General features: G+C 48.2%; 8 protein-coding genes across 8 annotated transcripts; 4 read left to right on the top strand and 4 right to left on the bottom strand.

Annotated features, from left to right (window-relative positions):
- Positions 1–732: 732 nt before the first annotated feature.
- On the top strand, positions 733–2,734 carry FIESC28_04515 (uncharacterized protein; the record flags this gene model as incomplete). The annotated part of the gene is made up of 2 exons (XM_031158662.1): positions 733–1,237; positions 1,281–2,734. 2 exons carry the CDS (start codon positions 733–735, stop codon positions 2,732–2,734), a joined length of 1,959 nt encoding a protein of 652 aa, XP_031017240.1.
- A 3,248-nt stretch (positions 2,735–5,982) lies between these two features.
- FIESC28_04514 (uncharacterized protein) lies at positions 5,983–8,754 on the top strand (the record flags this gene model as incomplete). Its single annotated transcript, XM_031158661.1, has 2 exons — positions 5,983–7,189; positions 7,238–8,754. 2 exons carry the CDS (start codon positions 5,983–5,985, stop codon positions 8,752–8,754), a joined length of 2,724 nt encoding a protein of 907 aa, XP_031017239.1.
- A 536-nt stretch (positions 8,755–9,290) lies between these two features.
- FIESC28_04513 (uncharacterized protein) lies at positions 9,291–10,208 on the top strand (the record flags this gene model as incomplete). Its single annotated transcript, XM_031158660.1, has 2 exons — positions 9,291–9,485; positions 9,531–10,208. 2 exons carry the CDS (start codon positions 9,291–9,293, stop codon positions 10,206–10,208), a joined length of 873 nt encoding a protein of 290 aa, XP_031017238.1.
- A 3,298-nt stretch (positions 10,209–13,506) lies between these two features.
- Positions 13,507–15,152, top strand: FIESC28_04512 (uncharacterized protein; the record flags this gene model as incomplete). Its single annotated transcript, XM_031158659.1, has 2 exons — positions 13,507–13,647; positions 13,695–15,152. The coding sequence occupies 2 exons, from the start codon at positions 13,507–13,509 to the stop codon at positions 15,150–15,152; spliced, it is 1,599 nt and encodes a 532-aa protein (XP_031017237.1).
- Positions 15,153–16,269: 1,117 nt separating this feature from the next.
- On the bottom strand, positions 16,270–17,163 carry FIESC28_04511 (uncharacterized protein; the record flags this gene model as incomplete). The annotated part of the gene is made up of 1 exon (XM_031158658.1): positions 16,270–17,163. One exon carries the CDS (start codon positions 17,161–17,163, stop codon positions 16,270–16,272), a length of 894 nt encoding a protein of 297 aa, XP_031017236.1.
- An 884-nt stretch (positions 17,164–18,047) lies between these two features.
- FIESC28_04510 (uncharacterized protein) lies at positions 18,048–19,436 on the bottom strand (the record flags this gene model as incomplete). The annotated part of the gene is made up of 3 exons (XM_031158657.1): positions 18,048–18,931; positions 18,979–19,048; positions 19,176–19,436. The coding sequence occupies 3 exons, from the start codon at positions 19,434–19,436 to the stop codon at positions 18,048–18,050; spliced, it is 1,215 nt and encodes a 404-aa protein (XP_031017235.1).
- A 499-nt stretch (positions 19,437–19,935) lies between these two features.
- Positions 19,936–21,105, bottom strand: FIESC28_04509 (uncharacterized protein; the record flags this gene model as incomplete). The annotated part of the gene is made up of 1 exon (XM_031158656.1): positions 19,936–21,105. The coding sequence occupies one exon, from the start codon at positions 21,103–21,105 to the stop codon at positions 19,936–19,938; it is 1,170 nt and encodes a 389-aa protein (XP_031017234.1).
- A 1,246-nt stretch (positions 21,106–22,351) lies between these two features.
- Positions 22,352–23,591, bottom strand: FIESC28_04508 (uncharacterized protein; the record flags this gene model as incomplete). The annotated part of the gene is made up of 3 exons (XM_031158655.1): positions 22,352–22,936; positions 22,984–23,305; positions 23,353–23,591. The coding sequence occupies 3 exons, from the start codon at positions 23,589–23,591 to the stop codon at positions 22,352–22,354; spliced, it is 1,146 nt and encodes a 381-aa protein (XP_031017233.1).
- Between the last annotated feature and the right edge of the window lie 1,976 nt (positions 23,592–25,567).

The following is a 25,567-nucleotide window of genomic DNA, read 5'->3' as shown; positions in this document are numbered from 1 at the left end:
GGGTTTGCTTTAAAGTCCGTCATGCTGCGAAACTTGAAAAGTAGGGACTGTTCGTTCTCTTCTAAACGGTCTGATTTGGCTTGGTCGAGTCACACAACTTCTCATCTTCAAGCCTCTTGCTTATATCGTGTAGCCACTGCCGATAGTGGGATGGACTGCCGAAGTAGATGATCTGCTATTTGGTCTTATTAGTGGATGATCTGGTGCGGGATCACCATAGTTGAAGATCTTACCATGCGATCAGCAAAGAGGATGTCCGTCTCAGCTCCGTTGTCTTCGAGATTCACGACCAATGATATGCAAATCCTTCGATTAAAAGATCCAAGCTACTTTTACGAGCTTATTCGACGGAACGGAATCAGCGGTAGTCATCTGAGGCTTATAAAGAATCCACGGCGCCCGGTCTCCGCCATGGGCCGCAATTTCAGGCCTGATGGGCTACACGATCTTATCGTAGTACGCCTTCTTCTTGGTCAATGCCGCTGAAGTCATCGCGGGATGCCACATCTCGTGCTTGCCACAACTGCAGGTGAAGATCTTGAGAGAAAGTGTAAGACGAGAAGCTCAGCATGAAGGTCTTCTCCTGTGTGACATTACGGTAGAATAGAGCGGAAGATGAGGTTGGGTTTAAAAGCATGTCTCCCGTTCATATAGTTCGGTGCTGTTCACGGTTGACTGTTCTCTACACTTAGCATCTGATACCGATACGCATAATTTAAGATGGCTTCTATCATGTCCGCCCCAGACTACTCAATGGCTGCGACAAGTCGTTCGCACCTGAGTGTCCGTCTGCCAAAAGAAACTCTCTACTCTTCCCTTCGAGAATCATCTCGCTACTTCAACTTCGATTCAGAAACTGCAAAGCTGGCTCGCGATGCTGACGAGTGGCTCGAGACACATCCTGGTGCTTCTGGCTCTAACAAAGACAGAGACGCCAATGGTGTCAGTCGACCGTCGTCTATTGCCCCGAGTAACTTTAGTGTTCGTTCTTTGCCAGCTGATTATAGCATGCCCGAACATCATGGCAAGGAGTATCCTCATCCTGTCATGGGTTCTGTGCGATATAACGAGATTCGGCCTAGATCCGCTGTTCCTACGGAGAGTACTGAGAAACTTCAGTCGGTACCTCCTGAGAGTGGAGCAGAACACTCGGGGGCTCAACAAGAGTATCCTACAGGAGTGAAGCTCGCTTTGATCACTCTCGCTCTCTGTCTAGCAGTCTTTGTCATGGCCCTCGGTAAGTCAATCCCCATACCTACTCAACTTTACTAACACGTCAGACAACTCCATCATTGCAACCGCCATTCCAAGAATCACCGACGCATTCGAAAGTCTCAATGACGTCGGGTGGTACGGCTCAGCATACATGCTCACAACAGCCGCACTGCAGCTCTTCTTCGGCAAGCTGTATACCTACGGCAGCATCAAGTGGACGTTCCTAGCAGCCATTGCCATCTTCGAGGTGGGTAGTCTCATCTGCGGTGTCGCTCCCAGTAGTGTCACCCTCATCGTCGGACGTGCCATTGCCGGCGTCGGTGGCGCAGGTATCTTTGCTGGCGCTCTTACTATCCTTGCCTTTTCTGTACCTCTTCACAAGAGGCCTGTTTATACTGGTCTTGTTAGTGGTATGTGGGGTATCTCCTCTGTTGCAGGACCCTTGCTTGGTGGTTTGTTCACGGACAAGGTGTCGTGGCGATGGTGTTTCTACATTAACCTTCCCATCGGTGCTATCACTGTTTTTGTCATTCTTTTCTTCTTCCCTGAGCCGGTAAGGGATATTGAGCCTGCGACTTGGCGAGTTCGCTTCTGGCAGCTTGATCCGATCGGGACAGCCATCTTCATGCCCGCCATTGTGTGTCTTCTGCTGGCGTTGCAATGGGGTGGTGTTGACTATGAGTGGAGTGACTCTACCATCACGTCGCTGTTCATGCTGGCTGCCTTTCTTCTCATCTTGTTCGTGTTTATGCAATACAAGATGGACGAGAATGCAACGGTTCCCCCTCGTATCGCCAAGATGCGCAGTGTGTGGGCCGGCGCCTGGTTCTCATTCAACACAGGTGCATGCTTCCTGACGGCCATGTACTTCCTACCCATCTGGTTTCAAGCAGTTCAGGGTCAATCACCCATCATGTCAGGCGTTCGAAACCTCCCCATGCTTCTCGCCATTGTGTCTTGCGCCATGGCAGCCGGAGCAGCAGTCAGCGCATGGGGCTACTACACACCCTTTATGATCGCCGGTTCAATCCTCATGGCTATAGGCTTCGGCGTCATCACTACTTTTGAAGTAGAAACCTCAACAGCCAAATGGGTAGGCTACCAGCTCATCGCCGGGATAGGCGTAGGCATCGGTCTACAACAATCCCTTATCGCGGTTCAGGTCGTGTGCGAAATGGTCGACATTCCCACAGCCACAGCACTCATCGTCTTTTCCCAAACCCTCGGCGGCGCGTTGTGTGTCACAGCCGGCAACACGGTGTTTACCAACACGCTCATTAACAAGATCCACGAGCATGTACCCGGTTTGGATCCTTACTTTGTCATTGCGACTGGCGCGACAAATATTCGCAGCGTTATAAGAGAGGAGTGGCTGGGTGGAGTTATTCAAGCATACAACGATGCTTTGACAACGAGTTTCTATGTTGGTGCTGGAACGGCCTCGGCGACGATTATTGGGGCTCTGTTGGTTGAGTGGAGGAGTGTGAAGGGGAGAGAGATTGAGATGGCTGCTGCTTAGATTGAAGTGAAGAGGGCAATCATTCATTTGGCTAGTTTGTTGGGCGAGATGGAGAGAAAGTGTGAGTGTGGAAGGAGTTGGTATATTTGTTTGGAGTGTGTTGAACGCGACGATGGTTACCCTGGAGTATGGACGGATTAACTCTGACCACCTCTTAAAGGTCCCATTTGACGAAATACAGCATCGGTACAAGTCCGAGAAAGAGCTCGATGTAATGATAGGATCTTAAGCCGTGTTTCGCGTTCCAACCACAAGTGTTAATGTTGTCGTGAAAGTCAATGAGAACACAAAACACTGATGATGATACAGTTAACATGAGGCCTTACCATGTCAAGCTAGCAAACCAATTTTACAATTCTTTATCTATAAAGCGATTGTGTCTAAAACATCACGCAATAAATTCTTTCGCCTTTTTCACGTTACTTAATTCTTTATCCATTAGCCATATACGCGTGTTGCAAAATGAAGCCGTGAGTGGTGGTCGTCGTCAATGAGCTATCAGAGTGCCCCGCCAGTTCAATGAGCGGGACTGCATCGAGCTACTCTGCATCGGAGTGGAATTGCATGTACGCTTATGCGCGACCAAAAATCACTCAGTCTTCATGCCTTGATTTACAGGGACCTTGATGAGTTTATGACGAGCATTAAGACTTGCAAAAAGTAAAAAGAGAGGGCTCAACCGGGGATTGAACCCGGGACCTCCTGCAAGAGTGATAAACCCAAAGCAGGAATCATACCGCTAGACCATTAAGCCGAATTGATTTGTTTAGAAGATAATGTCGCTATCATAGTACTTGTAGGTCGCACGCTGTTCGTTGGAGGTTTGGTCATCTCGATTTAACCAATGCCAACAACCCATGTCAAGCCAACGATAAGCTTATTCTGAGAAGATATCGACTCTCGGAACTGACGGCGTACTAGTGAATGCCGATTCTGGTCATATACGCGCCGTTTTTGTATATTCTGATATCTACCACTCGTTTGAACATGTGAAGCTATTTCCACGTGTCTCAAACAATAGGCCATGAATGTCACAGAGATAAAGAACAGAACACACATGTCCCCAACATGACCATGTGAGATCCTCAACAAGACATATCATTCGTTTCTTATCTACACATCGTGAAGCCATGTCGGGTTCTATTTTCCTCATGAAGGTGTGCCCAATTCCTACTCCATCCTTCAAAAACATCCCGGGGTATCCGTATTCCTGACTCGCAGTGCAGGGAACATCCGACGCGAGGAACCCTATGTTACCCTGACAAGTTGTCCCGCGTCAGATAACAGGGATGGAATGCAACACCGATTTATCACCACTGACAATACAAGTCGCACCTATCCGTAAGACTACTCATCAATTCCGCTTTCAGGCGACAGTTCGCGACGGTGGCTTGGCTTTCTCATCCATCTCCACTAGCTTATTCGAACAACGTTGAACGAATTCAGCTCAGTATCAATTTATCTTTATAACCCAACGCGTCGGCTGCCGAGACGAGACGGTCAGCTTAGACCAACCCAAACCAACCCAACCTCTCTTATCATCCATAATCATACAATTCTTGCATCCCATTCTAGCCGAGTCTCGCTGACCCGCTGACACGTCAGTCAGTCCCTCGCTGGCAGTTCGTGCACGTTCACCGCAGTCTGAAGCAAAACTCAAGGCGCATAAAGATCCGGGATACGGTCGTTAATACTTAATTTGGATACATAAACAAGCGCTTCCCCAGATTTTGTTTTCATCAGCAGCAACAGCAGTCATGGCTTCTCTACCCACACCGCTTACTCTCATTCAAGAGATTGAAGATGTCGCCATCACCACAGCCGATAAGAAGCTCAATTGTTCGTTGACTCTACAAGTTCATTTATGAGACTTTACTGACCGGCGGAAATAGTGCCGATATCAAAACCTCTCGGAATTGACCCCCAGACAAAACTGTCCGGCCGAAGTCGGCGGTCAGGGCGGTCCATCGGTATCTCGACGCTATGGTTCCTCTTGGTCAAAATACCCATCATAGTGATCGTTCTTCTCATAACTTGCGCTTGGTTATGTCTTCAGGGTCGCAAGAAGAAGGAGGTTGTGAAATGAAGCCTACAACACTTCAAGAATGAACAGCCACGTGTCGGAAACTAGAGCGCGGGTTCGCTCAGCTCAGAATTGTCAGCTCTGGGTGTCACCGACATAGCCTCATGATCCTCCCTGTATTTGCGCAAGACACAGAACGGCGATTACCAGAGGCACTGCCCGAGTCTTCCGACCATATCATCCTACACGCCTCGAGATTACCGCACCAACACCGAAATGCTTTCATTCACAGCGACAAGATTACGAAAGAAATGAAGAAAAGATAACGACCACCACACCAGACCAATGCAGTTGGGTAACAGAAGAATCGTCCTCAAAGTTTAGGCCACAAAAATAAAATGGCCTAATTGCTAGCCTAAGCTTGTATAAGAGGACCAAATTATTTCGTTTCTTATGCTTGCAGCGGTCAATTCTTCTGACACCCTGACGCAACGATACGATCTCAGTCCCACAAGCCGACCAGCGACGAGAACAGGATCTGAGAGAAGACCAACACTGCGCCACTATTTCAGGGAAGATTCATTTGAAGAGCATTTGAACGATTATGCGGTTGAGGATAGGGGCATTTTTAGCATCAAGCGGCTCTGCGATGTGCTCCTGTCGGCGAACAGGAGAGGAAAGATCGGCAAGCCTTGGCTGACTGGAGGCGCTGACAGTTGAAGTTGGTGATCGCTTCAGGAGGATCACCAAAAGGATGATAATGAAACCACGACTGCAATTTGAGAGCAAAATTCTTTGAACATAATTCTTTGGACATATTTCAACTAAAAAATGTATATATTTGTCTTCTGGACCTTGAAATGGGCGCCGTTTTGTCAATAATTGAACCAAGAGTCATTCCTCAGGCTGCGCTGTAGCCACAGCGGGATCTCCACTGTTTCCCGTTTCGTCTCTCCAGCCGTCAACTGTCAGTCGGTCTTACCATCCAATCTGATTTACTCTCTGATCATGATTCCTAAGACGGGCTTCTTGATTAGCATGCATCATTCAAAGCACATACGCAACTCTTTGCCTAATGGACCACAATGCAACATCGGCCATCGTCCCTAACCAGGGACACTACCCCATCAGGCTAGAATCTGATTGACAAGGGTCCAGCTAATGTCCCCCCATATCGCCTGATAAGGCTGAAGACTGAATTTGACCCTGACATGCACAATCCGCCATGTTCAACAGAAAGCGTCGCGACCTCACAGATGAGGAGCGTCTCAGCGGCTATGATCTCGATTCCCCTCTCTCCCAGCGCTGGAAGCCCCAATACTCTGTCCCACGTAACTCACTAGAGTCGCGCATCACAGATAAGGAGAATGGCCCTGGTGAAAGACCGCGCCATGTACCACATCCGCTCTCCTTCGGGAGGAATAGACGTGATATGGACACGTTTGCGGGCGGTATTCGGCAGAGTAGTGAAGAGAGTGAAGACGAGGAGGAGTTTTCTGATCCAAAGCTCTGGATAGAGACTGTTTCGGAATTGTATATGAATGAACTCGATAACAGGGCAAGATGGGATCCGCGATGGCTCAACGTTACTCGACGAGAGCGGTTCGAGGGTTTGGAGTCGGTTACTGTCTCGGTCATAGATTATCTGGCAAATGATGAAGTGGGAAAGAGCAAACTCATCACCACGAAAAAAGACCTCGCAGCAGCCATCAACACCAGACCAGAAGGTTCTAAGACAAGAGTCATCATGGTCAGCGATCTAAGTCGTTTCATAATGGGCGCCCTAGGCCAGCTGTACTCAGTAGACCCCGAATTCTGGTACGAGCATCTCATAGCCTCAGGGTACTCCGCCAGCGACAGCGGTTTGAAGCTGAAAAATGCTGTATGGATGAACTGGAATGAACGGGAAACGCAGTTTCGACATCGTCCTTTACCTGGAATTGGCCAACGAACAGAATGGAACGTTGCGCGGAGGTCGGCTCGGAATTGGGCTCATCTTCGTTGGGGAAGGCTTGGTGCGCTGCATTATCTTGGTCGACCTGGTTTTCACGAAGATGAGATCGCGGGTCGTATATCTGATGGACGGTGGACTATTGAGCGCGATGTTGTTCTTGATAAGACGGGGTTACTCTTGACGGACAAGAGGAAAAAGCGGGCTGAACAAAAGATACAGAAGAAGGAAGACAAAGCAGCAAAGAAGAAAGACAAGAAGAATAACAAGGGCTTTGTTCTACCTGAGATGCCAAAGGTCACGGTCAAGCTTGAGGGCACAGCGGATAGGATAAAGACGTCGAATGTATATCGTCCTTACAGTACTTTCTTTCCTATACTTCATCGGAATGCGGAGTACTGGAAGGACAGGGATCTTAGGGTCATGGCACCGGAGGGTATTGGGTATTGGTCAAGTGTCGACAAAGAAGGGAGGAAAACGAGTAAGTACGTGTGCCGTTCTCATGGCTCACCACACTGACACAACCTAGTTATCCTGGTCTTTGATCCACCCCGAACAATGCGCAACGACAAGACAAAAGAGGCAACCCCATCTCTAACATTCATGCCTCGAGCAATGGAATTCGAATCTTACACAGACGAAGAACTATGGCGAACAGCCGATCCAGGCGAGACATATCTCGATCCGCCTCCACAGATCCTTACGAGAAAACAACAGAAAGAAGAAGAGAAGAGACAGCGAAAGAATAGACCACAGGATGTCAAAGGAAACGAGGACGAGAGACTAGCTGCTGCGGGCGTGAGCAAAGAGGACCATAACAGCGACTACATCGACTCCAGCGATTCAGAGTATGACGTGGAACATCAAACCAAGCTGAGAAATATGTACAAAACTCGACAATCTTACGTCCGGGATCGAGATTTCGCGAGGAAATATTCTCTGTCGACTATGGATCTAGTATCCCGATACCTCGCCAACATCTCCCCCACAGAACTATGCCAGGACGGTTCTGCAATTCCGTCGCTCCTCACACGCTTATTACTCGATGATCTCTGGCAACTCCTCGCCGAACTCCGTCTCATGCAAGACCACATAGATTCCGACCTCGGCGCAGACCTACACATGCACTTGCTCCAAGATGCAGGCACCGTTACACGACAAAACATGGCTTGGATAAGATCTACACTCCAGGAATTAACCGAGTGGACAGACCATGCGAAAAAGTCAAAGATATTCGGGTTTTCTGAAGAGCTTGTCGAACTGGGAGAAGAGCTGCTTTCTCTCAAGGCAAGGTCGGAACAGACACTTAACTTTCTTATTGCTTCGACAGGAATTACGCAGTCGGCGCTTGTCATTGATCAGACTTCTGGTATCAACAAGTTGACTGAGCTGGCGTTTTTCTTTGTCCCGTTGAGTTTTATCACGGCTGTCTTCTCGATGCAGGTTGCTGAACTTACCGATGCGCCGCCTAGTATATGGACGTGGGGATTGTCGCTTGCTGTCGTGTTCCTTGTCACGTACATGATACGTATATTCTTGCGATCGCCTTCAGTAAAAGACTTCACCAAGACCGTCCGTGTAACAATCCTCAACCGGTGGACACCGAAAAGCCGCTCTTCATCTCTCCGTCTCGACTCCATCAGCAACCGCGCCATCTGCAAGTTCACATTCGCCGCCACTTTAGTACTGTCCAGTGCCTGCGTGGTCATCTTGGTGGGCCTGATATTCATTTTCCTTCTCTACTTTGGTCTATGGGCTGGGATAGTAGGTACAGCATTGTACTTTATCATCACGAGGTGGCCTGAGGCCGCAGTTCTGGCTCCATGTTTCCTGGCGATTTTTATCGCGGCGGTTGGATTCGGCTCGGTTTGTTATTGGAACAATATCATAGGAGAGCGCTTGGAGGAGTGGCTAGATGGTGCTGGTGACTGGATTATGTCCTGGTTTCCGGAGAATTGGGGGACGGACTTGGTAGATGATGAGGATCTGGATCGGGAGGGTGTTAAGACATATGCTCGGCAGCGCATTTTCTTCCCGTCTAACTAGTGATTAGACGGTTTATTGCGTTGGAGATGATTGTAAAGGAGGTGATTAGCTGGCAATTTGCATATGGTATGCCGTGAATCTGTAACTTTCCACTATATTGAGACTTCCTTGTCAGTTGTCGAAAGCATAATATGGTCACCTTGTTTTGAGATCCTCAGTATCAGGATCATTCCGCTGTCGCGTGTGATCAAGGTATATTGCAAAGACGGAAGTATTTGGGATAATTTGACCTGCAACTAAGCTGCCCCAGAATGATCCTAATACTTAGGATCTCAAGATAAAGTAACATGAGTTTAGGGGAAAAGCCAAATTGTTTTGTCTCTTATGCCAAATCTAAAGTCTGTTTGTTGCAGTGCACGGCCAGACGGAAGTCTGCATCGATTAGAATTCTTGCGAAAACAAACACTGACGGGCAGCTGCGTCGCAGATGCATCCCTTCTTACTTCTGCCGACAGAAGCGTACGTCTTCAACAAACAGCATCTTCTCCCGCACATCTTTTGAAAGGCATCTTCTACATCCTTTCCAAAGCATCATCATGAAAGATTCCGGCGAGCACTCCACGGACGCTCTATGCGCCTCTTCACCCACCAGCGGCCTCGCCAAAGCTCTCATCGAAGGGCGATATCCAGACGTCGCCATCACCTGCGGCAACCGCGAATTCAGGGTTCATCGTCTGGTGGTCTGCACGCAAAGCCCGTGGTTCGATGTGGCCTTCACCACTCCGCCCAAGGTATGTTAGTGAATCACTGCCACGACTCTATTCTAACTTTTATAGAAACGCACCATAAAAAATGTGGAGATTAGGGATGTTAAGCCGGACGTTTTCCAACGATTCATCGAATTCCTTTACACAGGGACGTACACCCTCGATGGCGACATGCCTGCAAAGGAAGCTACGAGTTTGAAGGTCGAGGAGATCGAAGCTAGACTCAAGAACAACCCCGGATGTGCGCTTCCTGCTGCTAAGCCCGAAGCGATGCAGGTTGACTCGCCGAAGCGCTCTGTTAGAAGATCTACTAGGTTGAACTCGACTACAAGCTCAACAGGCGAGACGCCCGCCCCCGAACAGCCTCAAAACCACGAAAAACCCTCTCTACAAGCCATCGAAATGACCCTCAAGCTATATCAAGTCGCTGTGACCTACGGTGTACGCGCTCTTCAATTGCTCACACGAGATCGCTTTTACAAACTAGGAAACGACCGCTGGGTGACGACATCATGGGTGTCCTACGAAGCAACACAGGAATTCGAAGAGATCTTGCTGGACATTTATTCGATACAAGACGGTGACCCATTGTGGATGGCCGTCACTGTCATGATAAGGGACAAAATCGAGAATGACGAGATGAAAAAACGGATGAAGCAAATGACTGTCGAACATCCGGATTTGGTGGACTGCCTTGTACAGAGCATGCGTGTTGCGGATGACGAGATCACGGTAGCTGGTAACTAGAATAAAGACCAGGAACAGCAGCCAGACGAGGCAGGGCACGAGGCAGGGCAAGAAGTAGGGCATGAGGCCGATAATCTCGGCGATACTGAAAAGGCTGTGGCTTAGCAAGTATTCTTTGGGAGGAACATCGCGGAGGAATAGCGATTACAATGGAGTCTAGTTGTTTTATTCAATAGCTTCTAATTGAAGGCCTACCCTAATGCTTAGGTTACTAGAATAAATTAGGCTATGCTTGTCTAACTTGTCATAAAGTGACCAAACTAATTCGTCTCTTATTCTGCATTTGTCTAACTTGCCATAAGGTAACCAAATTATTTCGTCTCTTATCTCGTCTCTTATTCTGTATTGACTGACTTACTGTGTTCCTAAACGCCATCTCGTATCTGTAGGAGCAGCCAATCGGTCTCTTCATCGGCGTGTGAGACGCTACCGTCCGCGAGGGTGCTGCGACTCGTGAGGCCATCGCTGCCTCTGCTCAGGAGACCAATGCCAACATGAACGTCCTTTGTCAACTTGTGGCTGAGCAGCGTGCTTTTGTCGCTGGCGCCTGCTGGCAACCGTCCAAAGGTAACCAAGTTCTTTCGTCTCTTATGCTTCGGCAGCCAGGGGAGCCATATCCATAGAGCTTGTCGGTATGATGTAGTCGTGGTATTTGTCTGAGTATAGAAGTGCCCGATGGAGGCCTCTGGCCACCTGCAAGCTTGGGTACTGATGTGTCTGCCTATGAGATGATGTGTCTATCAACAACGGTGTTCTCCCACATTGCCGCAGCCACGCGGCCTGTAGTTGGTGAGCTTGACGCTCTATAAGGGGTTTTGGAACGGCCTTTTGCCTTTTCACAAGCACTTCATGGGTGGAAGCTCTGCGAACAGACCATCTGCCGCAGCCATACTTGTAATTGACTACGAGCCATAGAACGCGAGTTAGCCTCGATGGTATGAGGTGTCGCGGGATGTCTGTCCTTGCCGAGTATGGAAGTGACCGATGATGGCTTCGTGGTTATCTGCAAGCTTGCAGGTGGGCAACAGAAGAATTATCCTCTACGTTTAGGCTACAGAAATAAAGTAGCCTAATTGTTTATCTAAGCTCATATAAGGTAACTAAATTATTTCGTCTCTTATGCTTGTAGCGGTTAATTCTTCTGACACCCTGCGGCTTAGGTACAGATATGTCTGCCTATGAGATGATGTGTATCAACCATACCAGTATGATGTCGCGGCCAGGAAGCCACGTAATGGGTGAGCTCGAGCTTGACCGATCGTTGGAGAGACGATGAGTCTACAACAGGAGCTGTAGAGCTACTAGAAGTTCTGGAACGGTCTCTTGCAGGGACCTACATGGATGGAAGCCTTGTGGACGGGCATCTACTATCATGTCATGTAACTGGCCTCGAGTCAGTTCGTCGATTTCCTAATCCAGTTCGCGGATATCGGCACGTCGAATGAGCTGTTGGTGGTCTCTAACCAGAACTATCTGATCAAGACTGGGGAATAATGCCGACGTTACCTATCTCGATACTTCTTCGACCATTAAGATTCGGGGACTGTGCTGCGATTAAGCTACGATACTCGGTTGACCAGGCTGTAGTATAATATAAGATCTTGGCCTTTCATTTGTAACAATTTTGGCGTGGTTTGTCCAGCTTGCAATCTTGTTCTCGGATGTTGTGTCTGTCTGCGTTGTCTAATCTCGGCCATTACCCAAAAGATACATGTATACGTCTACCTACTGCACCACGATCATGTGGTCGCAGATTTACGTATTTGTATATTCGCATCCAGGAGCAAGGATCAAGAATAAGCATTTGTAATTTGAGCCGGGAACCGGGCAACAACCTGACAGTCGAATGCCAAGAAGTTGAACAGATGGCAGACACATGGACTGCAGATCAATCGCCCGGCTCCGGTTTGTCCAAGCTCCGAACATCGGCCCCACAGTAAGACGGTTAAGCCAAGACAAGAGAGGAAATGTCCGATTTTCCATTCATTGTCACTCTGGCGGAAACTGTCGTCATTTGATTGAGTGATCTACATGCTGCGCCCTGTCAGTTACAGGCTGTAACTACAAGCCGTACAGTAGTAGCTGCTGCGTTGCATCAAAGGATGCAAGTGACATGTTGGTACGTAAGCGCTCCATCCTCCTTATTAAGGCGGACTCCCATGCATGCCCGTTTCATTTCTAGCCAGTCAGCGATTTTGCGTTTTTTTTTCTTGTTTAACGCTGGCGCTGCAGGGAAAACATGGCTTATGGGCTGAGTTTCTTTTGTATTCAGGGGGATTACGCCTCATGCACTCAAAATTACAGGTGGTGTTACAAGGCTACAGCCGATGGAAGCTAAAAATATGGATAGGCTACTTGCTAAGCACTAAGGAATAGTGTCAAATAAATTTCCCCTTTGAATCGATAATATGGAAATCTCCTGAATATCGGTCAACTTTACGCTCAGACTTGTAACAAGATCCGTGCTTTAGAAGGAGCTCAATGTTTCATCGTGGGTTCGTCAACCTGCAAACTCAGTGGAGTCTATGGCATGTGCCAACTCTTGAGGCTGGCTGGGCGCTGTAATGTACCCAATTTAGCCATTTGCAAAATGCACATGCAGCAGCCTCCAAACTTGGAATTTACAAAAAAGTCACTCAAAAGTATAATCACGTCCGCGGCTGGACTTATCCGAGGGACTTGAATCCTTCACAATGGCGCTGTTTAGCTTGTCTCTCCGCCTTGACATGGACATTAGCTCCAGGGCTATCACAGCCCTAGGCGTATGCTCATCCAATCAGAGTCCGATGATCACTCTGGAATTAGCTCCTTGGCCTAAAAGTATGCCGCGCCCATCCCCTGTGGCTTCCAGCTTGGAGGCGCAAGGGTAGATCAACACGCGTTGTCCGTGGAGCCGAGAGCATGTACCTCCACACCAACACACAGTGAGAGGCTACTTGATAAGATTAGGACCCGTATTCAATCTACGACGGGCAGGGTTTAGAGTGGGAAACTGCCGATGTACCGTCCCATCACCTCCTGTCTGCCTTGTCAAGTCAAGTCAAACTTATCTTCGTTACAGTCGCTTGACTCTTTTCACTCCTTTAGATCGTCACTCTTTCCTTTTCCTTGGCCTTTCCCCAACCCTGTTTTTTAAAGTTATTCTTTACCTACCTATTCCCCTACATAGTGGTTACAACTTGTATATTGCTTCGACAGGCGCCACTTTTCGGTCTCTCCCTTGCACCTACTACACTTCCAATTCTATACCAACAGCATTGCCTTTCTGTTTTGTTTTCCATATACAACTTTATGACTCATGGCTTCACACATTGCCCTGCCAGGCGCTGCGCGTCCTCGCCAACGGTATCGTGTGAATGGGTCCAATTGGCGATGGATTAAGAAGGGTTTTACGTTACTGTTTGCGTTTGTCGTTGCTACTTTTTTACTTTACCGCTTAGTATGTACCCTTTCTTAAGCTTAAGTTTTACTGCTGACCGTCAAAAGATCTTTAATGATAGTGTTTGGAGACCATACGGACCGATATTAGAGGATACGAGAGTCACACCTGCGAATATTTCCTCTGGCGATCGAAAGTTTGTTATTGTACTTCCCGTCGACGACTCGAGTCCCGATCTATGTAAAGTCGTCAGCAGCGCAGTCGCTTTGGGGTACCCAGCCCCTGTTATCGTCAATTGGAAGAAAGACTTTCACACCGACGCCGATGGCATTGGTCCTTCACAACTGGGCAAGATCACTGGAACACTCAACTACCTAGAATGGGCTACTGGCGATGAGGTCTCTGAAGACGAAAAGCTAGGGGAGGACGATCTGGTGCTGATGCTCGACGCCCACGATATTTGGCTACAACTACCACCCAGCGTTCTCCTAAACCGGTACTACGCCAGCAATGAACGAGCGAACAAGCGCATTGTAGAGGAGTACGGTTTCTTCGACAAGGACCTCATGCAGCAGACCATCATTGCCGCCGCGCAAAAAGGCTGCATCGCCCCACGCGACAAGATCTCGAACCTCTACTGCCACGACATTCCCGACAGCACACTTCCCGAGAATGTGTTTGGCTTCTTGACAGACTTTAGCATCGGACGATACAAATACGTGCGACCCAAATATGTCAACAGTGGAAGCTTCATGGGCCCTGCAGGCGACATGCGACGATACTTCCAACGCGTCAAAGATCGCATGGACCAGGACCTTCTTGAGGTGAGGTCCGCTGAGGATCTTGCTGGTGATCAAGGAATCTTTGCCGAGGTTTTCGGCGAGCAGGAACTTTGGCGCCAGCATATTCACGAAGACGACTTTGCCGCCGATAACCCCGGTAAGGAGGCAGCCATGTCGGCACGAGACGAATTCGAGTACCATGTCGGCCTGGACTACGCGCAAGAGCTTTTCTACCCAACTTGCTACTCCGAAACTGGCGGATACTTTGTTTCTCTCGACGACGCTTCTTCCATCTCCGAACACTCGAGCAAAGCAGGCGTTTCGCCCCCACGCATCGGCGGTGTTCCCAACGACATTGCCGTCGCAGAAGCTCCCCTCGCTCAATTAGACAACGACGGCTCGTGGGGCGACGTCTCACTCTACGTCGACTTCTGGACAACATCTGTACCCGTCGCAATCCACCACAACGCCTGGCGCGACGGTCTCAAGAGCCGAAGAACAGAATGGTGGGATAAGACGTGGTACTTTCCCCACCTGCGCAACCTGTTGGAGGCGCACATGAGCGCAAACAACACGGCGCCGTTAGCGAGCATTGCCGATACTTTGAACGTGTGGTCCTACAGCGCAAAGGACAAGGGAAGCGCTTCGTTGCTGTTTGGCAAGAACAAGGAATCCAAGGCATGGCAGCTACGAGCTACGGACTGGAATACTGTTTGTCAAGCGAACAATGAGGAGACGCATTGGTATGACGAAGTTTTCCGAGATGGAAAGGGTTTACTATAGTAATTGGCTCATTCGGGTAGGAGTTTAATTCATAGCGTGCATTCATGACAACTAATCGATTACGACCATTATCTTGGCTTCAAATCTTACTATTATCCTTGATTATTTTCCCACTATCGTCTTGGTTGTTCTCTTGGCTTGACTTGGCTGTTTAGCCATCGCGATTTTCTGAAGCTCGTGTGATTTCGACGTCTGCCAATCTGTCTTGGCTGACGTCTCGGCCAACCACGACAGGGATTAAAGGTACCTGCATGCAACTAACTCGAAGCAAGTTAGAGTGGTAGCTGACGAGTACCGTCCTTGGCGATTGCGCCGCGCGGCGGGCGGGAATCGACGCTATTGAAGTTCGGTCGACGGTGATGAAGATGGCGTCGAACGAGTTATGGTGATGGGAATGAGAGGAGGACGGATTGGTGTTTAGTTGTAGAATTGTGGTGTTGATCAATTCTTCAGTGGAACTTACTGTTGGGTACAGTACAGTGAGGTGTAGCCGAACAGGAGGGCGGAAATAATTCGGTTAACTTGCCGGCGGCGCGGAAAGAAAATGCTACGGTTGGTTGAGGTACGGTGAGCTGATTGCTGCCTCGCGAGTTGGCAATTTCTTGATAAGATTGCAACACGAGAAGGATTCTTTAGCTTCTGTACACTGATCAGCTCTCTAGGACTGATTGGATTCTCAAAGATCCTGTTGTCTTGTTTGTTCGGTGATATTGAGGTGAAAGTTCCGTGAGGGCAGTTCGTGAGATCCAATGGGATTCTCATGAAACAACACATGCGATGTTATGAACTCGAGTTCCGTCACTTGAGACGATTATGAGTCAGTGAGAGATAGTGATCCTGAGCTCACCGCTACCGCAAGTGATAGCTACGTCAGGATATCTCCCTTCGATAAGCGCTCTACCAATGCTTGTAAGGATCGAACAGGCGTACAGAGCATCTGTGGAATGCTCCTCAGTTAAAGCGATGAATATTTTGGAAAAGATAACGAACTTGTTTACTGATGTTGCCATGGCTCATTGGAAATTTTGTCATTGAACTATCCCTCTGTGACTCAAACAGATAAGCCTCTTAGGTTTGAGGAGCTCTCACTCTCAGTTCATAGAAATTCATACCACCATCACTCAGCCTGCCACCCATGGACTGTCAAAACTGCATCCGCAAACTCCCTAGGAGCCTCCATAGGAAACGCATGGCCAACATCAACCTCTCTCCTCTCAAACCTACCCCCAAACTGCTCCCTATGACTCGCAGTACCACCTCGTTTCAAAGGATCTCTCAACCCATCCAATGCAACAGTCGACACAGTGATCTTTGGTTTCGTAGCAAGAACATCCTCCAGCTTCTGCAACTCTGGATCACCTTTTGCGTTTCCAAAACAGAATCTGTAAGCGTGTATGACCACGTCAACAAAATCAGGATTATCAAACGACTCCGCTGTACGATTGTAGAAATCCTCGCTGAATGAGAATGTAGGTGACCACTGTTCCCAGAGCATCCGACATAAAGACCGTCTATTCTCCGCTAGACATTTTTCTCCACGGTCTTGTTGAAATAAATGCTGGTACCAAAACGAACATTCCAAAGCTGGTTCGTTTGGGATTTGAGAAGCTGATACATCGGCAATATCATACGAAGCATAAGACACAAGACCAGACACACGCTCCGGCCAAAGTGCAGCTGCAACACAACATGACATACCGCCCCAGTCAAAGCCGCCAAGTATAGCTTTTTCGATATTCAAGGCGTCCATCAGTTCAATTACATCTGAGCCTAGAGCAGCTTGTTGACCGCTTCGCATGGTTTGTGAAGAGAGAAAACGAGTTGGTCCGAAGCCACGGAGGTACGGTACTAAGACTCTCGCGTTGTTTGATAGGAGTTTAGGGATGACTTCATCGTAGGCGTGGATATCATAAGGGAAGCCATGATAGAGAAGAACTGGCCAGCCTGTTGGGGAGCCATGCTCGTAGTAGCCTACTTCTAGGGTGCGGGTCTTGATGGTTTTGAAAGACATGATGGATATGAGTAAGATGAGAGTGATATCGTGATGGGAAGAGTGAATATTTTCTAATGAAGTTGCGCCCTGTGGATGACATGTGCGGTATCAGCTGACGTCAGATTGTCGAAGAACGTCCCCTTGCCTTTGTCTGTCTTCTAGACTCTGAGAGTTGATATGAAAACAAGTCTTCTATCATACCACATCAGGCATAGTTGTAAATCTGGAATAACTATAGCCCCCGAAAGGTCCAAAGTGCTTCGAATCGACCGAGTTGCTCCTACGAGACATGAATTTATCAAAGAGCTCATAGCTTGAAGCGTTCTTCTTTTACTTACATTTCCTACCATCGGTTTTGAAAGCAGCTTTGTAAAAATCGAATGTAGTGACATAAAGCTGTGCGTTGAAAGGCTCATAGGAGTAGTCCCGATACAGTGCCTGGGAGTAAACAATTTATATATGAATGGATGTTACTATCTTGATTCGATATTATCTGTTTTGTCTTCTGTGTGTGTATGCGGTTTGGACTGAATACCTTCGTCCCATGGCCACAACATTCAAGTCTTCCATTACTTGGAATCGGATCAGGAGAAAATGGTTGGGAGGAAGCTCTCATAGCGCACATTGGTGAGATATTGCTGAGTACAATATATCTCAATCAAGTAGATCCCCCGCCTCTACTATTTGAAGTAAAAATTGTATGATTAAAGTGTTTCAAACGCTAGTGTATCATATGTATGCCTGCTGGTTATAACAAACTCTGCCATCTCGTCTCAAACCCAACTTACAACCCATATTTCGCCGGGCAGCTTCTTCTTCGAGTCCGCCTCAGAGCTGCTTTCGAGTAGATTTCTGCCACCTCATTTATCTCGAGCTGGGCTTGATGTTTTTTCCATGCCTCCTCAATGTTTTCTCTGACATGAACATGTGATCTTCCCCTTCGTGAGGCTTTCAATCTGGGCATCCCAGAACTCCCCATATACGGAGATCAAAAACTTTTCTTGAGGATCCTCGTCCAAAAGACGCAGCGAGATACCTTCTTCTGATTCGAGAGTTTCAACTGAACAGAGGTTGGTGGATGACCGTTTTATCATCGATTCCCTCAACCAACGGACAATACCAGCGAATTTATGAATGTAATCCCATTCACCTCTCCGTACGCTCTCAAACGTCTCACAGTGGGTATCTACTGAGTCGAATTCAATGCCACGGAGCCAGGTGGAGTTAGAGTTCGAGCGATAGGCCGCGCAGACATAGTATTCGAGTCTCGAGAACCAGCCAAAGGGCACTTTGTCTGTGAGAACGGCACACTTGTCAACTTCATCACCATATATGTGCATCATGATAGTGGCTGGATATCCAACACCAGAATCCTCAGTGATGTTGTCTGGCTCAGATTTAGCCTTGCCTTTCTGAGCGTTCTTGAGTGCACTATTCCCTTCGTCGGTAGTAGTGGCAGCAGACGGGTCGGCGCATAGTACTTCGTAGTCAAAAAGGACTATGCATTTGAGGCCACCGAAGTTGTATCTCACTGCGCGATATGAGCGCCTCCAATCTTCTGATGTGATTGCAGACCGTACGGCATTATGAAGGCCGTTTATGCACCCGCCTCTGATTTCTTCGTAGTTGTATATAAAAAGCGTCTTTCCCCAAAGTTGAAACCTCATAAACCCCAACTGCTTGGCGTTCGCGGGAGTGTTGTTGTCAAAGTAGAGGGAACAATGTCCCAAAGTGCTGGCATGGGCAATGATATCGATGTTATCGAATCGGAAGTCAGGGTTCACGACTTTCATAGTCCTCAGCATCCCATTGAACAGCCATCCAATTCCAGACCTGGGAGCCACGTCCAACCGATCCAATTGAAAAGGAATTTTCGTCGGATGGGAGTATCGAGGCCGCTCGCCTAGCTAAGTTAGTTCGACTACAAAACAATTCTGCATGAGAAGGAGAGACGTGCCTTGTAAGCAATCAATTATTGGCATGTATCTTGCCACTGGAAACGCGTCATCTAGATTGAAGTCGCATAGGACCTCATGTTCGAGGTCACGGGTAACTGGGTAGCTGAGAGGTTCCATTTTGGCGATGAACTCAGTTCCAATTTGATATTTTGTCCATCGGTTCTTTGTGTCTTGAACCTGCCCTCTAGCTGGATCATTCCCTATGGCTGGGACCTCCTGTTTGGCTGAGACCTCTTCTTTGGCCGGCATCTCCTGTTTGGCTGGGACCCCATTTGACTGGGAATTCCTCTTTGCCTGGGCCCTCTTCTTTGCCTGGAGCCTCTTCATGGCCATGGTGAAGAACCGAACAGTGGCGGTGTTGGCGAAATGTATATGTACAGCGAACGAGTGGACAGAAAAGATGCTGCGATGTGATGATGTTGGTTGGTGATGAAGGGCTGAGGTTCTAGCTTTGCCCGAGAAGGCCTTTGTGGGGAGTGATTTACAATGAAGGCAGGCACCGACGGTGAACGACCTCCGTCAGAGCACCTGCCTCAACCCGCCGACATTGCTTCCTTCCCGCCAGGATCTCAGAAGAATTGGCCGCTGGGAGATGAGAGACGAAATGATTCGGTCATCTTGTGCTAGCTTAGAGGAAATTCCTTCCGACTCTCACATGCACAAACATAGAAGGAACTGTGTATTGGAAAGAGCATCGGCATTACATGGCATTGCTAACAAAAGGTATCTGAATCCATCCCAACAAAACGCCTGTTCATTTTCATTCCAGAACAGCCAACAACTTATTAAATGACCGTCGTCGCTTTTTACCCAAAAGAAATCCCATCTCATATTATCTATGTTTGTGCTCCTCTGACGTCTCATTATGAGAAGGCAACTCGGCGGCGAAATTCTGCTGCTGTCCCAGCGCAGGCGATTGATATCCTCCCGTGGACTGAGAGAATGCGCTGTTGCGGTCCCCGGCAGATTGGGTTGACTGCGACCATCGTGGATCGTAGGATCCTGTTGAGTTGCGGTAGTTGGCGGGTGGGTGGCCGGGACTAGGTTGAAGACCAGGCGATTGCTGGGGGTGGTAGTAGTCACCAGGCAATTCCATGGGGAAGCTCTGGATGCTGGTCTTTGGAGGGACGGGTGGTGGTTGTTGCTGGTAATGCCCAGGTGGTGGTGTTTGAGTTGGGTAGACGTATGGGCTTTGCGGGTATTGAGATCCGCCGTTGTCGGGGTTTGCGTATGGGTATGTTGGTGAGCGCGGAGGCTGCTGATATCCGTAGGGTTGCTGGTATGAAGGACCTGGGCTCATGGATGGTGGACCAGGCTGGGGAACAGCGTATTGAGTGTCTGGAAGACCGGTAGCCTGGTGTTGAAGAGCCTGCTGTCGAGCTTGACTTCCCTCGGATCGATCATTGGGATTATACGTCTTGAGCTTTCCATCCTGAAACATAGCCTTCAACAATCCAGCATCAAGAAGCTCAGCTTTCTTAACCATACGGTTAACCATATCAACACTAGCCTTTCTCGACTCCGCCTTGACGAAACCCATGAGGGTAATGTTTGCCTTGAGATCAACATCAGTGCGCAAATAAAGGCCCTCCTTTGGCGCACCAAGCTGCTCAAGACCAAGCTCCGGCTGCTCCGGCGGTTCAAGACCGGGCTGGTTTCCCATGATTCGGTACTTGTTCCTCATGTCGATACCGAGAGGAATATAAATATGACTCTGCATGCCCCACGGCATATCGTGGAAGCAGCCATTAAAGGTAAGCTTTCCCGAACCTATCTTTCCCAGACCAGGGAGATACTGGATGCGCTCGGTAATCTCGTACCAGGTGCTGTAGTACTCGTCGGCGGCGGCATTGCGAGGTGCGGGGATGGGTTTGTGGCTGAGGACGAGAGGGTTTAGGGTGATGATCTCGCTGTGAGAGTGTAAGAGGTCGATGGCGAGTTGGCGAGGGATGAAGCCCGGGATGGGCGTGATGATGGTTAGGGTCTCCTTCTTTTTCAACATGATGACGGTGTGTTATGGTGCAGTATCGGGTTGCGTGTTTCAGCTGCAAGGTACGATACTTGCAGCCACGATCGGTAAGGCTCCCAAATATTCAGTGTCGGCCCAACATCCAAGACTGTCGTTCAATCGTAAAAACGTGTCGCTAACCAATTTACTTCAGACGTTTATCTTCTCTTCGTAAGTCGCTTTATCGCGCTGATTAATTGACGACACCTTGTGTTCCAAAGCTGGAAGAGGGGGCGGAAAGGGTTTCGCAAAAGTTGAGGGGGACACGCGGGTATTAAGTCAGTTTAAAGCGAACAGGGATCTAGACCAGCCACTGGGGACCAAACTGGGACTGTGTGATGGAATCACTTGGCTTGTCTTGAGCTAATGTACTGTAATTGTTTATTAAACCGCCACGACAGATGAGATGACGTGAGACGGGCTGTTCCATTTGCTGGGCGATGATGATCAACGCCGAAGCGACCAAACAAGGGCCGACATATCAAAATACCCAGAACATCATGTCGTAATTCTCTCGATTAGACCGACTCTTTTTCTCACTTCTTTCGTCTCATTCGGCAGATGGAATTCCGGGGACCTCGCTTCAGCCCTGTCCCCACGATGACCCAGTAGCCAAGACCTGCGCCTCAAGATCCGCGACGTATCTCATACTATTCGCAGACGGGATCAATCAGCACGGAATTGTGTGTATCCGAGAGAGGAAGAACACTGCGCCTTTACATCTGATCGCTTTTCGAAAGTCACTCGTAAATTAATTTGGTCGTTTGACGCGCGGTCGCAGAGGCTGGGTGAGATTATAGCTCCGTTGGTACCTAAGGTAGCTCCGTACGGATTAGATCACAACGTCAGAGGGTCTACTCTTATCGATAAGAGCTCAACTTTAGATAAGAGATAAGCTTTTTAGGGTCGTTTCACTGATATCAGGATTGTTACTGTAATTTCCAGCAAGCCAGGTTATGAGCGGTCAAGGATTCTATCATGGTTGTTCAGCTATAAACAGAGATATCAGTCTATTGGTTTCAGATTTATTTCTTTAATTCCCGCTTACGTGCTGCGCCTTATTACTGCTGCCCGCTCATTTTCAGCTCGATTCAGTTATGGGTCAGCCCTATGGAAGGATCTGTGCTGATTGCTAAGTAGCTAGACGATGTTGTAAGTGGGAATCCTAGGTCTAGATGTATTATTAGTCTGTATTATTGCTCCCCTATTCTATCCATTATACCAACACGAAGACACCATCCTAGATTGTGGTCTCAGGGTTCTTCCCAACCATCAAGTACATGGGTGTAAACAACTTCCTCTTCCCACCCTCAACCAAAGCATCCGCCCCCTTGGCCAATCCATCAGCCGTCTTCCTCGTCCCCTGCGGCGCAATCCTGCACATCTCCATCAATCCAATCAAATTATGCATCACCAACCTCCCCCATTTGTTCATTCTAAACACTGTCAATAGATCACCCAAACTCTGCGCATATCGCATGTCACTGTCCAACGGCCAGTACCACGGTGCTGGTCCGTCATCTGTGGCTGCGAGATCCTCGTGGTGGAGTAGCTCGAAACCTGCTGCTTTGATGGCTGATAGACCGTGGTCGATCTTGAACATCTGTGCAATACCGTCACCCAGTTCAATGTCGAGACGGATACGTCGCTGTTCTAGGTCATCGTTGTCGTAGGCGTCTGTCATGAGCCACTCGTATACGCCAAAGATACCGCCGGGTTTGAGGACGCGTCGGATTTCGCTGTAGACGCCTTCTAAGGAGGGAGCGTGGACGGTTGCTTCGATGGCATAGACGGCGTCGAATGAGTTGTCAGGAAAGGGCATTTTCTATAACTGTTAGCTCATTCATCTCGCCATGAAAATGATTTACTAACCATGAAATCGCCCTGAACAAATTTGAGTTTGTCAGACAACCCTTCCTTCTCAGCATAGATACTGGCGCGTGAGACTTGATACTCGTTGATATTCAAACCAGTAACATGGGCTCCCGTGAACTTGACGATTTCTCGAGCAGGTCCACCAACACCACATCCAACGTCGAGGACTTTCATCCCAGGTTTGATACCGATGTTGTGGGCGAGGTAATGTTCGTGTCGGGCGATAGCTTGATGGAAGGGTTCACCGTAGGCGAATCGACAGAAATGAAAACTCTGAGACCATCCGTACTCGTAAAGGTCTGTTGCGAGGTTGTAGTATCTGTTCAATCAGTAAGAATCATGTGAATCAGAGCTGTTATGACTTACTGTCTTGTCAAACTCGCATAGTTATCAGTTCTCTCCTGTCTGACAGCTGCTACTTCATCCTCAGCTTTCTTGTTATCGAAATACTGAAAGTACTCGTCGACTGCGGCAGCGTGGGCTTTGTTGTCTTTGTTTATCATGGCGCGCATTCCTCCCCTTGACTCTTTTGATTTTCGATGGAGGACATTGTCAAAGGCTGAGTTTTGGGCCTCGTCGTAAGAGATCAGCTCGTTGGTTGACATGTTGGCGGTTTAGAAGAGAAGACTAAAAGAAGACTTAGAGATGAGATGAAGAGGGTCGATGAGCTGACTTATGGTCTGACTTTGGGAGAGATTCGTTTACTTATATAGAAACCTTGAAGTCGACATGGAAGCGCTTTCGATATTCCAAGCCTCTTGGAACACCGATATCTGACTGCATATCCGTATTCTCTAACAACTTACAACACTTACATCACAAGTATGGATATCTTTACGAAGACGAACAAGAGGTTATCCGAAGAGTTGCTGCAGCTTTCCGAGCATCCGTATACTTGACGTCCGTAATGCAGAGTACGAATACGAGGCTCGTACCCGAATGCGAGAACTGATAACGAGAGCTCTACACCGTGATGACCCGGTTTAAAACGTCTAGAATATCGCTCAGGATCTGATCTGATCTATAGATGTAGTTCGCAGCCAATCGGATTGATGATGATGCCCGTTTATCTCGAGGCGAGCCTGTTCCTGCAGGTCGCTTACCAGCGCAACGGTTTGGAGATCCTTGGCGACGATGCGTTAAATGAATCCTCTGCTGGCGATTACATTGTCGGTTTTCCACCATTTACAGATGGCTTATTGTGCATAAGGTGTGAAATATGGTCCGTAATTGAACTCGTCAGTGTTCGTATTCGCGCTGCTGGATCCTTGATAGTGAATCCGAGCCGTTCAGTTGACGAGAGCGAGTGTATTCAAGCCCACAGAGTCCTATCTAAATAAAAGCAGAAGGCTAACTGCTTGTAATAGCTTCTCTTCTTCCACAGGTCAACTCAAGGAGATATCAGTTTAAGATACAGAATCGCCGTTAATGCAAGGTCGTGTCACTTAACCATTAATTGCATTCGATTGGTAGAATGAGTGGTCATATGGCGAGTTGAATCAGGCTTTCTGTTGAAGCCTTTGTTGCATGTGTTGCATTTGAATGGGTACTCATCTGTACCAACTCGTGCTGTCGAAGATCTGCCATCACCTTGAATGCCATATCGCATTTGCTGCATTTCCAGGGCTTATTGTCCAAATGGCGAACCAGGTGCTGGGTGAGCTCCGCCTGGGTCTTGAAACGAGGATCACACTTGTCGCACTTATGAGGCCTATCCTCTGTATGAACTCGCTGGTGTGCTTTGACCGCACTACTCCGCTTGAAGCGCTGTCCGCAAATATCGCATTTGTAAGGGAACTCGGTTGAATGTACTGCCATATGCATATCAAGCTCGTATTGAGATTTGAGCCCTTTTTGGCATAGATCGTAAACACATGATCTCTCTGCTTGGGATACAGTATACCGTTGTAGAACATACTTATTCAGAGTGGTAAAGCCACATGGATTGCACTTTAGTGCGTTATCCCAATAAGATTGGGCCTTGGGATCATCATCAGGCCTTGGTCGATCTTCATGTGCTATGCCTCTGGTACATCTGCGGCAATGCTCAATCAGTTGCCCGGCGCTGTAGAAATGCTTCCCGCAATAGCTACAAACAAGAGGGTCCCTGGGTACTCCGTTTACCCATGCTTCAATTGATACCAGGGATGTCTCAAATTCTGGCGTAGGAGGTATCGGTACAATTGAGCGATCCTATTCGCCCAACCATATTTCATTCCCAAGGGAGAGGTCGATTCTCCAGAAGGGGTGATATAGAGGAATAGTCATAATGATTGACCGGAGACTATTCCAGGAGGAAGTATGGAAATTCCTCATCGCCATATTTGTAACACCAGCGTCGAGGGTAACCGTAGCAAGGTTGTGAGCGAAGATGAGAGACTAATTGGTGATTGCGCAAATTCTTTATTTTGGAGACGACGAGCAACTTTGGCTTGCAAGACTAACATCAAGATAATGGCTGCATGTATATTCTGGAATACAAACGTTAGTTTGTACTCATGGATGCGGCTAACAATAGCTTCAGAAATTACCCGTCGCTCTTCTACCGTGTTGCATATATTGTGGTTAAAAAGCTCGTAGT

The sequence above is a fragment of the Fusarium coffeatum genome, assembly GCF_003316985.1.
Source record: "Fusarium coffeatum strain FIESC_28 chromosome Unknown BRIP53273_contig_95, whole genome shotgun sequence".
Classification (NCBI taxonomy): Eukaryota; Fungi; Ascomycota; class Sordariomycetes; order Hypocreales; family Nectriaceae; genus Fusarium; species Fusarium coffeatum.
The sequence above is the reverse complement of the archived record's forward strand: the minus strand, read 5'-3'. Positions and strand labels throughout refer to the sequence as shown.